The sequence below is a fragment of the Ambystoma mexicanum genome, chromosome 2p (genome assembly GCF_040938575.1).
Source record: "Ambystoma mexicanum isolate Mex_15411 chromosome 2p, UKY_AmexF1_1, whole genome shotgun sequence".
NCBI lineage: Eukaryota > Metazoa > Chordata > Amphibia > Caudata > Ambystomatidae > Ambystoma > Ambystoma mexicanum.
Genome location: NC_090923.1, coordinates 1,382,929,441 through 1,382,945,814, shown reverse-complemented (window position 1 = coordinate 1,382,945,814; position 16,374 = coordinate 1,382,929,441). Strand labels below are relative to the sequence as shown.

Genomic DNA, 16,374 nt, shown 5'->3' with positions numbered 1-16,374 from the left:
GATCACTGAAACTATCAATGGTAACGTGTCAGAGACTCATACATCATTCATCATGGCGGAAAATCCCAGTCAATCCATTACTATGGGTCCTTAATAACTTAACCAATCAGAAACCAGTTTGATTAATTTATTCAGGTCCTGCAGGAAATAAGCATAGAAGAAACATGCACACAATGGCAGGTCACAGCTAGGTAATTAAAGTGCATCTTTATTATGTAATCTTTCTTACAAATCTTGATATTTTAAAAATACAAAAATATTTTCCCTAAACAACCCATGCCAGAAAACTACTGGTGACTGCAAAAGTACATATATATATTTTCTTTTTTTACAAAAAACAGTTTTTCTTCAAAGCCCTGCTGTTAAAGTGGTTTATTTTTCTGTGTACGACCACATGGATGTTTTGTTGTGTTGGTAAAAGCTTTCAGTTTCTTCTTTTTGTAGCAGGCTTGTTGCTTCTCAGTACCATGTTGTTTTCTAGGCCATACTGAACACAGACGGAGGCTTGTTCCTCACAGCTGCAGTAACAACCCCAGGCTTCTTTCTCATTGGGTAGGACTTGGACATGGATTTGATGTAGTTATGCTGTCAATGAAACAAAATGTAAGACTTTCAGTTGTGGAAAATTGATCAAGAGTCTTCTACAAACCTGCTGCCATATTTACAAAAAAGGTTACCTGAACACCCACCAATTCCACTGTGGGACTAGCAGACTAATCATACTCTGTGCTAATTAAAGGGGGCTACTTAAGTTGTGGTCATTAGAGGATTACCACTTTCACTCCCCATACCCCACCCACCCCCAACCCCTACTTTACTTATTATTAGCCATCACAAAATCAGTAGAGAATATTCGTTTATGCCCATCAATCATTACCAGTAACTGGACATGTGAGCTGATGTGATGTGGAACCCAGTGCGGCCAAACTATCTGCTTTTTATTAAGCAACTGAAACATTTACCACAATATATCACCAAGAGCTAACAAAAATACCACTATACCAAAATACTACAAGATACCATGAGATACTAAAAATATTGCCCAAAACATCTCTAACAGATGTGCTGATGGACCTGGTGTGACAAATCTGAGGATATTGTCCCTTCTCCTTTAGGGGGAGACCTTTCCCAGAGGACCACGGTGGATTAGTGGGGTATTATAGATGTTTCATTCCAAATTTCACTTTCATAACGTCATAGCTCACTGAAAAACTTAAGAATGCAGAACCCCAAAAACGTAAATGTGACAAAACAGATCAGGCCTGCTTCAACACGTTAAAATCTATACTATGTAGTGTCTCAGTCCTGAAAGTACCCGATTTGGATCTATGTGATCACTGTGAACTTTAAATACTGAAAACAAAAATGTCTAATTCTTTTTTCTTCTTCTACCGCACATTTCCCCATAATTATATGCACAGGGAGACCTCCCACAGCCTCCCACATACTCCCCTTATATTTTTGATTATCCTAAACCTGCAAACCTCCACATATAATTGCAGGGAAATGTGCCCCTCACAATTCAGTATTTTCGTGTTCAGCAATTCTAAGTTCGCAGTGATGACATTATACGCCTGATTTCACAAGAGAATTTATCCATCAAACTGATGCTTCAAAGTTGGACCTGGGAGATGTTTTGTCCCAGCAATATGAAGGAATAAAACATCTGATATTGTTCAACTGCCGCAAACTCTTCCCTAGGGAGCAGAATTTTTCTACAATAGAATTAGAGGCTCTTGCCATAAAATGGGTGGTGGGACATCTAAGATACTATCTTTCCGGTAGAAAATGTTGGTTAATCACCAACCACTTGTCCCTTAAATGGATGAGTCTATATAAGGATACACACCCCAGAATTATGCGCTGGTTTCTTAACCTCCAACATTTTTCCTTTCCTGTAGAACATTGGAGGGGCAAAGAACATGGTAATGTTGACTTTTTGTCCCGGTTCCCAGCTGAAGGCGAAGAAACCAGTAGCATAAGGGGAAAGGTATGTGACAAATCTGAGGATATCGTCCCTTCACCTTTAGGGGAGACCTTTCCCAGGGGCAAAGGGCGGTGCATCCACAGTACAATAATCCCCCTGGGAGTGGTGTACAGCGGGAGGATCCCTTGTTTGATTGGGGACGATCATCGTCAGGGGATGCAGTATAAGTCTACTAAAAGCCCTTTTACCCCTTTCCAGGAGTTAGATTCCCCTCCCACCTGCCCTGATGCAATTGATATGTGTTATTTTAGAGCTAAACCAACCAGCTCATTCGTGCAGAGAAAAGGGCAAAACAGCATGGACCTATTATTTTTAAAACAATGTACTGAGACAGAAAAGAGCACTGCGAGTATCAAGATCACTCTGGCAAACCGAAGTGAGCAGTCTAGTTCTACAGTGAACCTGATTGGTCCAGGAAGACTCCCTTCCCCAATGCAGGAGTTAAAATCTACTACAGCTGAGAGGCTTGACAGAAATCCTCTGGGAAGCTGTGACCAGAGACTGGAAGCCGTCAGCTGGTGAGCCGAGCCACAGAGACGCCAATCCAGCAAACTGCGAGATGTCGTGCACGGAGGAGGACAGAAGCAAGATGGCAGTCTGGGGAAGAAGGACTACTCGTCCCATTGTTTGGGGACCCCTCGAGGCGTCACAAGGGCCCTCATTACAACACCGGCGCTAAACCATGGCGCTATTAGCACCATGGTTGGTGCCGGTGTTGTAACAGGTCCGCCATGGTTCAATGGGGAATTACCACCCCATTCCAAGGTTGGCGGGGCGGTAATTCCCCATTGAACCATGGCCCTTCCCCATTCCCATTTTCGCCCCATAGGGCTCTATGGGAATGGGGAAGGCGCTAAGTACGGTACCGCAAATTGCGGTACCGTTCTTAGCACCAAGGTCCCTTTGCGGGTCCCTACTTTAACGGCTGGTGTAGACCAGCCGTTAAGGTCGGGTCCCGCAAAGGGACCTCGTAATAAGGCGCTAAGTGTTTAACGGCGCCGCAGCCTTTTACAGCTCCGTTAAACACTTAGCGCCAGGGTCGTAATGAGGCCCAAGGTCTCAGGAGCTGCATACCTTGGGGACTGTAGCCTGAGAAGCACTGTGTTGTTGGAGAAGCCGCCACCGAGAGAAACAACGCTGGTGCCAGCAAAACCCAGAGCAAGAAGGAGTGACTGGTAGGGCCGCCGCCGAACTCAGAAAGCAGCCGAACAACACCAGAGCCTCGCACCACAGCAATGCCGGTAGGTAGATCTGGACCAGATGGTTGGGTACGCGAGCGGCACAAGGGTTGCTGGAGGTCTGGGATGAACTAAAAAGTGTAAACAAAGGGCAAGATAAAAGGGTCTGGGACTCTGGGAATTACAGAAGCAAAAGGTGGTACACTTGGCAGAGAAGTGAAATAAATGATTAAGGGACATTAATGCGAGCCTGGGACCCGAACCCATATGAAAGGTAGGAGCCTAAAGTGACCCGGAATATGAGGGTCTGGGACCCTGTGATACAAAAAGAAATAACCTGTGAAGGGGCTATTGCTTGGAAGGAGAGTTAACCAAGCAGTGCAACAGTGAGAGAAAGAAAGGCAGCCTTTGGAGGGGCTGTTGTTTGGCAGGAGAGTACATCAAGCAGTTCAACAGTGAGAGCAAGAGAGACAGCCTGTGAAGAGGCCATTGCTTGGCAGGAGAGTAAATCAAGGGCTACAGCATATTGGAAGTCTGGGACTCGCAACCCATATGAGAGTTTGGATAAAAATGGTTTGAGAACCCTGGAACTGGAAAAGAATGGTGAATTTGTTTTTGCGTTATCTGAGAAGAGACTGTAAAGACATTTATTCCTTTTGAAGTCTAGGGGAAAGAAGCAACCCCCTATTGGAAAAGTATTTCTTGAACATTGTAATTTTGAATTCTTTTAAAAGCATGCTGGCCGCCAACATTTATGTTGGCTTGAAGAACACTATATTTCCTTTAGTGTGAGATCACCCGTGCACCATTTTGTTAGTTTATAGAGTGAGGGACGGGAATAGGTCTTGGAGACGTGACTGGGACAGACTTTTCCTTTTGGACATCCTGACTATTTTCACTAGTTCTTTTGAAGAGCAGGGAAAACCCTCTTAGATATAGGGATAGAGAGGCCTTTTTTCCAACCTTTCTTGATCAATAAAAGTCTGTGCCCAAAAACATGCCACCCTTGTATCCGAGCCTTACTTCTGGTACCTCACACTGGTAAAACTACTAGTGGAAGAGCTACAATCAGGTCAATGTTTTTTTTGCATGATGGTTGGTATATAAACTAGGAAAATTGCACTGACCAGCATATTTTCTAACCTTTAAAAGGGAATTGGAAATAGAACTGAAATAGAGGTAAACATAAAAGTAGAAAACAAAATCTCCTCCATTAAGGGTTTAAGAGCTTTTTAAAGAACTTTCATAATAGTACAAAGCAAACATAGTGAGACTTCCTTGGCAACCATTGGTACAGCAGAACATGTCAACAACTGTTTCTCAGATACAACAGACCCACTTCTTCAAATGTTGGAAGATTGACTTTTCTTCAAAAAATGGTCACTGGCTTACCCTCTGGTCAGATTTTATTTTGGCACTGTAGAAGGCGATTGAGTCTGGTTGGTCCGTGAACAGTTCGTGTTGCAACCTGTCAAACGTCTCTTGGGCATCATCACCCTGCGACAAAGGAGAAAAATCAAATTGTGACATGAACACAAAAATGGTGGGAAAGATTATTTCTCGCTGATTTCATAGCAAGAGCATGACCTCACACAGTGCACTTACAGTGTGATGCTTTTGTGGAAATGGGTTAATATACTTAGCGTAAAACAGCAAAAATAAAAACATTGCTCTAATAGCAGCAGTCTGTGAATGTATGTTCATTGTTCTGTAAAACGCTAAAAGTCTTGTTTGTGCATACAACTGACCACTTTTCGTACTTACGATGGGTAGCTAGTGCCAAGATGCCTCCACTGGATGGATGTTGTGCTTTAAAGATACCCACACATAAACATATTGCAAAAGAAGCATAGTTCAGTTGGTGAAACACTAAATTGAATTTCCCATATCTAATTGTGCAAGACTGGAAGTTTTACGTGCAGAATAGGAGCAGGATGAAATTGCGATAATGGCATAAAAATGTAGGACAAATAGGAGTGGGTTTAGAATGGGGATGAAGAGGGGAGGTATTTCCTGTGGGGAAAAAGGGGGAAGAGGATTTAATGGCATAGATGGGCCAAAACAAATGGCAGAACCAGGAGCGAGGCAGAGTGGATGGTCGCCCTCCTGTGGCCCTCCTCATTTCCCAGTATTACCCCCCTCCCCAGCCTCCTGTAGGGCTTGAGCACATTCAGACAACAGAGAGTTAACTAAAAAAATGCACGCCGGAATGTGTGGCCACGCTGGCCCAGACTGCCAGGCAACAAGTTCAGATCCCCACTAAGAGCATCCTATGTGTCCCAGACCTTCCGGAGAGCTGCCTGTCTGCTGGTGACTTTGCCTCCCTCAGAGGTAAGACGTATATAGCAAAAGATTTGAAGGTACATTTGAAAAAAGTGTTTGTATGGGGCTTGTTTGAATGTAATGCATGCAGTGTGTTTGTGTTTGTGTGTAAGATTTGGAATGAGTGATTCTATGTCTGTGCATGCATGTATGCAAGTATGTTAGTGTGTCTGTGAGAGACTGACTGTGTAGGGAGGGGTGTGTGTGTGTGTGTATATATATATATATGATATGATATGATATGGCATTTGTAACGCGCCTATACACAGGTGTTTCAAGGCGCGACGAGGCAGGGGGGGGAGGAACAAGGGGAGACAGACAACGATCCTACTAGGCCAGGTGTCATTCAGATCGCGCAAGTGCAGGGGTGGGAGGGGGGGAAAAGTGCAAGGGGAAGGGGAGGGGGGGAAGTGCAGTACAAGGTAAGTGGCGTAAAGTAATAAATAAATAGGGCCAGCTGGTGGCAAGTGCAAGGTAAGTGCAGAACAAGTGCTGGAAAAGGGGGGGGGGGCTGTAGGGATACAGAGACAGTCCCGCAGTGCAGAGGGGTTCCAGGGCATCAGTGCAAGTGGAGAGTGGCAGGGCCCAGGACCGAGGCCGTTAAGAGTGGTCCAGTTGCAGAATCAGTGCAGTTTCAGTGAAGAATATTAGCTGTTCAGCAGGGGAGAGGGAGAGAGAAAGCAGAAGCAAAGAGGAAGGTTTTGAGGTGCTTCCGGAACCGGAGATGGTTCTCCTCAAGTTTCAGGGAGGCAGGAAGGCTGTTCCAGAGGGAGGCCCCTGCCACGGAGAGAGATCTACCCCCAGCTTGTTGCTTCGAGAAGCGGCTGACCCTGAGGGAGTTGGAGGCGGATGAGCGAAGGGCTCGGGAAGGAAGATATTTGGGAAGAGAGAGTTGAAGGTATTTAGGACCAAGGCCCCAGAAGGCCTTGTGGACAATGCAGAGGGTTTTGAACTTTATCCTCGCAGCCACTGGGAGCCAGTGTAGAGATTTCAGTCCTGGAGAGATACGGTCCCTGGGCTTGAGGCCAAGGACAAGTCTCGCAGTTCTGTTCTGGATGAGTTGCAGAGGGCGGAGAGTGGAGGCAGGCAGATTAAGATAGAGGCTGTTACAGTAATCCAGCTTCGAGAGAACCAGGGCTCGGGAGACAGTGAGCTTCTGGGGGAAGGAGAGGAAGGGAAGAATACCTCTGAGGAGGTGCAGCTGGTAGTGTGACTTCTTAGCGACGTCAGAAATATGAGGAGAGAAGGAGAGTGTGGAGTCGAAGATGACCCCAAGGTTTTTTGCATTGCAGGTAGGAGCAGGGAGGGGGCCAAGGGAGGCAGGCCAGAGAGCTGCAGGGAAGGAGGGAGTGGGTGTACCGATGAGTAGAATCTCAGTCTTACTGGCATTAAGGCAGAGGTCATTGGCGGCACACCATTCCTGGATAGCAGACAGACAGTCAGAGATGAGGGAAGGAGAGGGGGAGGCTGAGGGTAGCCTGAAAATGAGCTGGGTATCGTCCGCATAGCACTGGAAATTAGGGCAGAGAGCGGCGATGCGGTGGGCAAGGAGTGCCAGATACTGGTTGAACAGCCAGGGAGAGAGATTAGAACCCTGGGGGACACCACAGGTGGAGAAAAAGATGTCGGAGAGGAAGGACCCCAGTTGGACCTGGGAGGGTCGATTTGAAAGGAAAGAGGTCAGCCACGCCAGAGCCTGACCAGTGATACCCAGGTTTTCACGGAGACGGTTGAGCAGGATGGCATGGTTGACAGTGTCAAAGGCAGAGGAGAGATCGAGCAGAATGAGAACACACGGAGTGTTGGAATCGAGGTTCAAGAGCAGGTCTTCACGGATGTTCAGGAGAGCAGTTTCCGTGCTTCTGGCAGCTCTGAAACCAGATTGATGGTCATGAAGACTACCAACAGATTCAGCATGGAGGTTAAGCTGGGAGATGGCCAGTTTCTCCAGGAGCTTGCCCAGGAAGGGAGTGATGGAGATAGGGCGATAGTTAGCCGGGTAGGAGGGGTCGGAAGAGGGTTTCTTGAGAAGAGGGTGCACAAGGGAGTGCTTGAGGGGGGAAGGGAAGACTCCAGAGGCGAAGGAGTGGTTGCAAAAGTCAGCCAGGGCAGGAGCCAGGGAGTCGATGTGGTCCTTGATAGTTTTGGAGGAACAGGGGTGAACCTGTTTAGACGAGACTTTCATAGATCGGACTTGTCTGGAAACCTCGTCAGCAGAGAAAAGTGGAAAGGCAGAGAAAGAGGGAGGAGGGGTGACTGCAGAAGGGCCAGAGGAAGAGCCGGGAAGGGAGGGAGGGAGGGAGGTGAAAGGAGGAGAGCGAGGATAGGATGTCCTGAGTTTTAGAGATGAAGTGAGAGGCCAATGCAGTGCAGAGGGCCTGGGAGGGGACAGGAGAGGTAGAGACTGCAACAGGGTTGGCCAGCTCCTTGCAGATTTTAAAGAGTTTGGCGGAGTTGTTAGATGCCGCAGAGATGCGGGCTTGGATAAGGGCTCTCTTCTTGGTGAGAACGGAGAGCCGATACTGCCTTTGGAGCAGGCGGCAGGCCAGTTTGTCAGAGGATGAACATGAAGCACGCCATTTCCTCTCTGCAACCCTGCACTTGCGTTTTAGGGTGGCGAGATCCGAGTCATACCAGGAGTTACATTTGGCTTTGGGCTTCAGGCGGATTCTCATGACGGGGGCAAGGATATCAAGAGTAACAGATATAGCAGAGTGGAGCATGGAGAGGGCTGTGTCAGGGTGGGAGTCAGCCGAAGGGGCGGGGGGGGGCGAGAAGGTAGCAGCGAAAGCCTCAACTGACACACGCTTCATGGGTCGGATGACCGAGAAGGTGGGTGGCAGTGAAGAGGGTGGCTTTGCCTGTGGGGTAGGGAGGGTGAGGTGGGAGGATAGGAGAAAGTGATCACTCCAGGAGAGAGGAGTGGAGAGAGGGACGGAGAGGGGAAGGTCAGAAGAGATCAGAGCATCAAGAGTGTGCCCAGCATATATATATATATACATGAATGCGATTTGTGCATTGTTTCAGCGGTGGGGCACATCATGAACGTTCTTTGCAATTGCAGCTCTGGCCTAAATTGTGTGCAGGACATCTTCAAAGTGAATTACGGTGTCAATGTTGTCATATAAGGTGGGTACAGCATCATCAATATACCTAACATGCTAATCAGTGGCAATGCTGGTATCTATTGTGGGCGCATCTTACATGAAATGTATTTACTGTGGCATATACTGGTGTATCATCATGAAAGTGATCTACACGACAATCCTGGAATATAGTGGGAATATGGTTTCATAAAAGTTATTTGCAGTGGTCATGATAGCATACGTTGGTGCAGCTTCAAGAAAGTGATGCACAGTGGCAATGCTTCCATGTATTGTGAGCTTGACAACAAAGTAATGTACAGTATGAATGGTGGCATATATTGTATGTGAGGAAGCATCATGAAAGTTAGATACAGTGACAAAGTTGGCACATATTGGCACAGCCTCTTGAAAGTGATTTACTGTGGCAATGCTGCCATAGAAAATATTGTTCACAACAAATGATCTAGGGTAGATTAAGAAGAGAATAAATTGGGCCTTATGAATTTGATTCTGATTGTGTTAAAGCATGAATTACCAACAATGATTCTTTTGGCTATAAAAAATGATTCTTTGCGTTGAAACTAATAGTGGAAGTGGCGAATTGGGAAGAAACCTCAACCTTCAAACTAAGAGATATTAGGGTTTTTAGGGTTTCAGAATAATAATGACCCCAAAGAAGACAAGCTAGAAATTGCCAGATTAGTCAAGACATGTTGGTTGTAGTTGGGATCTACAAATTGTGTATGATACAGTTATGTTCTGTATAGACCCCTTTAAAAAAAATAAGAAATTAATGTAATGCATTTCATGAAGAATAGTTTCATATGAATTGATCACTAAATTCAAAGACGCTACAGGTCGTAAAAGACATGCTTCATACATCCCGCCTTTACCTGGAGTATATAATAAGCTCCCACCTCAATTTAAATACAAAGAAGGAATTACTATACAAACAGCTAAGCAATAAATCTTTTAACATTTCATCAGCAGAATCTTTACTCAAGGTTCCAACATTACCTTATAAATATTGGATGATTTAGTGTGATTAGCCATAGTGAAGTAATTCATGGATTGATGAATTCAAGGTCCACAATATGTAATGGCTCTAAAGAAGCACATGGTCGTCCAATAAAATTCGCAAGAGTGTGAAATGTGTTACACTTTAGTAGGTGTTAGTAGCTAACAGTATTGTAATCCGGCGATCCATTCATGATCTTTAGGAATAGAGGATTGTGTTCAATTGTTTCATCTTATTTTGTTATGCATGAAATAGTGTTTTGTGTTATATCTATGGATTGAATAAGTGTGTTATGTATGTTGTTTGAGTGAATAAAATGTTGATTTTTATATTTTATAGTATATTGTAGGTTTTTAACATAAATCTTCTTTTGGGATTATTGGGCCTCATTATGAATCTGGCGGCCGCCGGACTCATTTTTTTCAGGCTCCCAGCAATGGGGACCTACCGGGGCATTACAGCCCCGGCGGTCCCGGTAATTCCCTATTTCCAGGCGCCGGAAAAAATTACTCTGCATTCCCATTCGAGTCCCATTGGACTCAATGGGAATGGGGAGGACGGATGCACCGGCACCATTTATGACCTCCGTCAAGGTCTGCGAGCGGGTGCCGTTCCGTCCACCAGATCAGACCTGGCAGGCGGAAAGGCACCCGCTCGCAGACCTCGGAGTGTGCCGGTCCGGTAACAACGGTGCTGGTCCGGCACCGTTGTTACTGGACCGGCACACTCGTAATGAAGCCCATTGTCATGGAACAAAACACATTTAAAAACGGTTTCAATTTCATTTTATACAGTCTTATGGTTTGTGTTTGCTGCTGATTGAACAACTGTAAACAATTCTGGGATCTTGTTTTGCAAACAATTTGTAGATACCTTTAGTCCCAAATGTATATGGCTCCCCTTGTTAGACACATGATATATTGTGGGCGCAGCATCATGAAAGTGATATACAGTGGAAATTCTGGCATATATTGTGGGTGCAGCCTCATAAATGTGTGCTTTGCAGTGGCAATGTTGGCCCATATTCTCAACACATCATAATGGCAATGTAATGTATGTTATGGAAGCAGGTGTCATGAAAATATAAAAGGATCTTGTTTACTCCTGGTGACCTTGCATCTACTTGATTATTTCCTGTGCTATCCCAGAGAAACAATTGTAAATTGTATAGCTTTTTACTCCGTTTCCTCATCCCTAATTAGGGAAGATATTACAGCCCCACCAATGAAACGTTTCAGCATCTGCCATTACCTTGAATTGTTTACAGTGCTGGTACCTCCTCACACACCCCTGGCATCAAAAGCCGCCTTTGTCACTGGCCAAAACACAGAGATTGAATGTAGCCCTGAGTAATTGTATAGATTTTAAGGGTAACTGTACTCCTGAAGGTCCTCCAGGTAAGCAATATAGTGATGTATAAACAATGGACCTCAGTGATGAGGTTGGAAAGATAACACTAGTAGGTTATTTCAGTACAAAAATAAATGTATTATACAATTCAACAAGATACTAAAATGCATTGATAATGCAAAATAATTTTCATTTTTGACATCCATTTCATTCCACCATGCAGTCACATACTCACAATCATACATCCAATGAAAATGTAAACAAAACGTAAGGTCAGCTCTTGCATGAGACCCTTTATATATCCACACAGTATTGTAATGTTTCACACCCCTGTCACCTGACAGTGTGTGTTTTACTGTACAATAGCACACTGCGCTTATTGACAAAGTCTACATATGTTTCAGTCAGAAAATATGGCTTTCAAATTCAGCCTGATGAGGTTCCGACCTTCTTCAGGATGTTGGTGAGGCATGAATCTTGCCTCACACTTATAACACAATCCGGTGGAAGATGTCTTCCAATATTTACTCTACAAAAACAAATAACACTATCTAATTACAATCCGACCTCTTTTCATAGTATTGTCATATTTCAATGATGCATATAATTCCTGAGTAATTGTCCATGGTTACTGAGCTTTTACTGAAGCATTTCCATCCATCACATTTTACTTTTCTACGTTCATTTCTTTAATTTTTAATAAGCTTTTCTCAATTGATCGCAGACCGCTGACAGGTGTCTTAGATCGTCCCAGTTCTTTCTGTAAACAGTGATGCCTCAGCAAAAGTCCATCACAGAGTCAAGAGGCAATTCATTCGACTTTGCAACGTAGAGGGAGCCCCATGGAGGTCAAATGGTAGAGGGTGATATTCTGCTCCTCAATAGGCCTGGGCTAGTCTTACCTCAGGTTTAAGACTGGGAAGAGAAGCCCATGCTGTACATCAGCTGCAAGCTCTTCCCTAGGAAGAACAACTATCCAGGGGTGGAATTACAGTGTCTGGCCATAAAATGAACTATTCAGAATATATGCTTAATCACTGATCATGGCATGGAACAAGAACACCAATTTTTGCATCTTAATACAGTTACTAACACTCCAATCATTCTCATTCAAAATTGAACATAGGGCCTGTGTGAAGCAATCCATTATAGACTTTCTTTCCTGATACCCCCAGGTAGCCAAATGCCCTTAGGAAGAAAGGAACTCAGTAGAAAGGGTGGGGCTGTGTGACAGGGTCAGAGATCAGACACTGTCAAGGTCCTCCCCTCCACCTGGGGCACAGGGTGTTTACCAGAGCCAGGCTTGCCCCAGTGGTGAGCTATTGAAAAGGTAGTGTTTTGCTTGGTATCTTTGACAAGGGGCATATGCCAACAACGGTTTGTGAGGTCAACATCAAAATTAACTTGGCATCTCTAGGGGTTTCCACTAGTTCATCTATCCTGGGCATGGGCCGGCATCACACTTTGATACTTAATTCAATCTGTGAAAATCAATGCAAAAGCGGCAGCTATTTTCAGGTTTTGGTACCAACACATTAGGAGAGGACTGCGCACCATAAGATCTTTCGGTTGCGCATTAGTCAAATATTTTGTTCAGCTTGTCCCCGACCATCTTCTTTCTAGCATCAGGTAGACAGTACAGTTTCAGTCTAATCACTCTTCTGCGAGGTGTTTGGATCTTACATACCACCCCTCCTACTCTTCCTGGGTACAGGGAGAACACATTGGGATATTGCTCCAGCAATTTCACCAGTACTTTGTGCCTGAACGTAGGAAGACCTGGTGGAATTGTGAGTCCATGAACTTGTGTTGCTAAGGAAGTCTCCTGTGAATTGTTCTCTCAGTCAGGAGTTGTGGGTTGCTGTTTTATTACCCGACTTTCAACTTATTGACATGATATAGCTGGGATGATTTTCTTCTAGCAGCCCGTTGGATTTTATATGCGAGTCAGGACAAGACCTCTGTGATGACATATGGCCCATGCCATCTGGCCATGAATTTGGGAGGTGGTGAGTAACACCATGACCTTGTGCCTACTTGAAAGGTACGTAGTTAGGCTTCTCTATTGTAGGCTTTCTACTGGCGGGCCTGGTTTGTTTGAAGGTGGGTCTTTATCAGCTTTAGGACCTTTGCCATGCATTCCTGTGTATTTGATACTACAGGGTGATCACTAGTCTTTCGACTCTCAGGACCTTCCGACTCTTCTCTTATGATATTGAGGACATCCATGGGGTCCCGACCATACACCAGCACAAAAGGAGAGAAACCCATCGATGATTACGGCATCTTCCTCACAGCAAACAAGCCCATGGGATTACATCGTCCCAGTACTTTCCATCCTCATCGACTAGGTATCTCAGGGTGCACATTAGTGTTTGGTTAAATCTTCCACCAGCCCATCATTCTAAGGATGATACACCTGTTTTCTAAGGGTCTTGATCTTCATGAGGTCTTTCATTTCACCCATCAGCTTGGACATGAAACTGCTGCCCTGGATTATAAGTAGTTCTATAGGCAAGCTGAGCCAAGTGAAGAGTTAAATGAGCCTTGGTGTTGGTGTTCTTTAACTGAAAAGCCTCCAGAGTAGAATAACATAGGAGTACGAGGATTACTTGTTCGCTGCTCTGGATAGCTCCCGAGGCCCTATGATATCCATGCTGATTCAGTAGAATGGAATTTCTATGATAGGCAATGGTTGGAGGGGGGCTCTGGGTACATCATCTGGGCTGTTTGACAGTGGCAGAATTGTTCACAGCGGAAATGGCCATTGTCAATTTCGACTGCGAATAGAATTTTACTGCGGCCAAACTCACCCAATCTATGTCCCACCCCCAATACATGCCCCCACTCACCCCCACATACCTTTTCTCATCCGCTGCCTCTCCTGACCCTGCTGTTTCATTTATGTCCCTCCAATGTGGGTCGGATTCAAATCTGCAGGGTCCCCTTTTCTTTCTTTTTTTTTGGCCCCCGCCTCCAATCTTCAGGATGCGGGGGACACCCCCGCCATCCTTCAAGGCTATAAATATCAAACATGGAGCGCAAGGGACACCCCTGCAACCCACGCTCCCCATGTTCGGCATTTTTAACCCAATTTGATTGAATCAAATCAATCGAATGGTACTGGCCGAATTCGGTCAAATGTACCATTCAATCTATTTGATTCAATCAAATTGGCGAATACCCGTCAACTGGCAACATTTTCTGGCAGATTTGGCAGAACGGTTTGATCGAAGCACACACCATCCCAGTAAAATCTGCTGCATACCTTCTTCTTTGTCTTGGTAGAAAGTTAGCTTTAGGAGGTGGTACGAGGGGAATGTTAGGGGTTGATGGGAGGGAGGAGACTATCAGAATTGGCGAAAACATTAACATCACAGTGATAGGACGAGGGTACCAGGAGGTGCAAAGAGGTGATCATCGGCATATAATGAGAGGTGGCTATCAGGAGGAGAGAGTTGATTATCAGGAGGAAGAGAAAGGAAAACATCAGGAGGTGCTAGGAGGAGAATGTCAGGAGTTAATGGGAAGAGATTGTCAGTACGATGAGAGGTGTGAACATCAGAAGTGGTAAGAGTTTACTATCAGTAAGAGGATGGAGATGTACCCTAGCAGAGGAAAAGACGTGAATACCCAAAGAGGATAGGAGGTGCCTACCAGAGGTTTGGAAGTGTTAAACATCAGAACATGATAGAAGATAATTGTAAGGGTGTGACGGGAACTGGATACCAGCAATTTTTAAAGTTTTGACTATCAGGAGGAGGAAGTTATTAATGATCAGGAAGTGAATGGAGGGGATTGTCAGGAAGGAAAAGGAGACTGTCATAATTGGAACTAAGGAAAGTATCTAGACTGTAAAAACATTGTATGTCAGGAGAAGGAAGGAGATGGTGGGACATAACAGGTCAATACCACTGTCATGGCAGAAACGTGTAAATTTGGCTCAGTGACAGGCATAAGTGGAATTTCTGGACGGGTGACTTGCAGAGAGCATCACATCAAGTATCTCAGAGAGATCTCAACCCTTTAGCTTATCTATCAATAGCTATGCATGTAGGCTCAATGCCCTGGCATTGGGGCAAAGCCCTTTGCCCCAAGAGTCCATCAGAATATCTTCCCTCCAAGGGATCTTTCAAGGATGGCAAAGCAACTTGTCTAAGAACCAGGTCCTCCATGCATAGTTCAGAGATCGTTGTTGTTCTGGTCTCCTTCATCTTCCACAGTACCAAAGGTATCAGGAAGAAGAGAGGGAATGCATACAGCAGATCAAACTACCAGGAAATCACTAGTGCATACCCCAGGGTGGCCTTTACTGCAGGGAGCTCCCTGGAGAAGAAGCTCTTGCACTTCTTGTTATGAGCTGGAAGCAAACAGGCCAATCTAGAGAATCTCCCAGGACCCCCTTGTTAATTTGCATAATTTAGGTAACTTTGGGTCTCACCCTAAATTACTAGGGGAATCCAGATTTGCTAACTATTCTTAGAGAGGCACAGCTCCACCCTACTGATAAGGTCCAACCAGACCGAAACACGTGTCTGGGGTTGCTGTTTGTACTCTTGTTCAGAGAAGAATTGCCTAGCATTTCAGTGCTGGACTGCCCCAGGGCAGGACAAAGACTGATATGTTTGGGATATTTTGCCTCTGTGAAAGATAGTGAGCTAAAAAATCTGGGTAAGGATCTTGTAACCAGGACTAATGTCTAGCAGAGGGACTCCAAGGACCCCCTTGTTAATTGACCAACTCATCCCCCACAACTACCGGCCCATCTCCAACACCTGCTTCATTGAAAAGACCCTGGACCGCACAGCAGATACACAGCTCTGCCTCTTCACAGAAGCCAACAACCTTCTTAACACAGCCCAATCAGGCTTCTGACACTCTGAGGAACTGAGTCCTTCCTGGTGTCCATCTGGGATGACTTAAAAAGAACAGTGGACATCGAAGGATGCACCGCACTCATCCTCCTTGACTTATTGGCCCCATTTGATACCAGTGACCACTCCATACTCCTAGACAGGCTACACTCCTTAGGAATCGAGCACACCGCTCTCAGATAGCATCTCAAATAGCTCACAAATCGCGCTCCTCCCCCTTTCACCTCAATTTCTCTCCCAGTTCTGACTCCCCTCCTTTTCAATATCTACCATAGCCCACTCCTATCACTCATCCGATCTCATAACCTCAACTGCTATAACTACGCAGATGATGCTCAGATCATCCTTAAAATTCCCAAATCGAATGGTCTCCCCTGGACTTCTAATCCTGCCTTTCTAAAATCGACCACTGGATGACGACCAACCACTTCCGCCTCAACCCAGGCAAAACTGAAATCCCAGTATGCAGAAAAACCCCTCTACTCTCCCACCCAATCCCCTGGCTTCACTCTCTAGGTTCCCTCACCCCCTAAAACTTCGACTTCTGTGAAAAAACTTG

At 45.2% G+C, this 16,374-nt stretch overlaps 1 protein-coding gene across 1 annotated transcript in view; it reads right to left on the bottom strand.

Moving 5' to 3' along the window:
- Positions 1-357: 357 nt before the first annotated feature.
- KIF9 (kinesin family member 9) overlaps positions 358-16,374 on the bottom strand; it is a 1,188,236-nt gene continuing 1,172,219 nt past the window's right edge. The window contains exons 20-21 of the mRNA XM_069645790.1: positions 4,558-4,662; positions 358-585 (exon numbers count right to left, since the gene is read on the bottom strand). Coding sequence (XP_069501891.1) covers positions 478-585; positions 4,558-4,662 — 213 coding nt within the window. The 3' untranslated portion in view covers positions 358-477. The remainder of the gene's footprint in view (positions 586-4,557; positions 4,663-16,374) is intronic.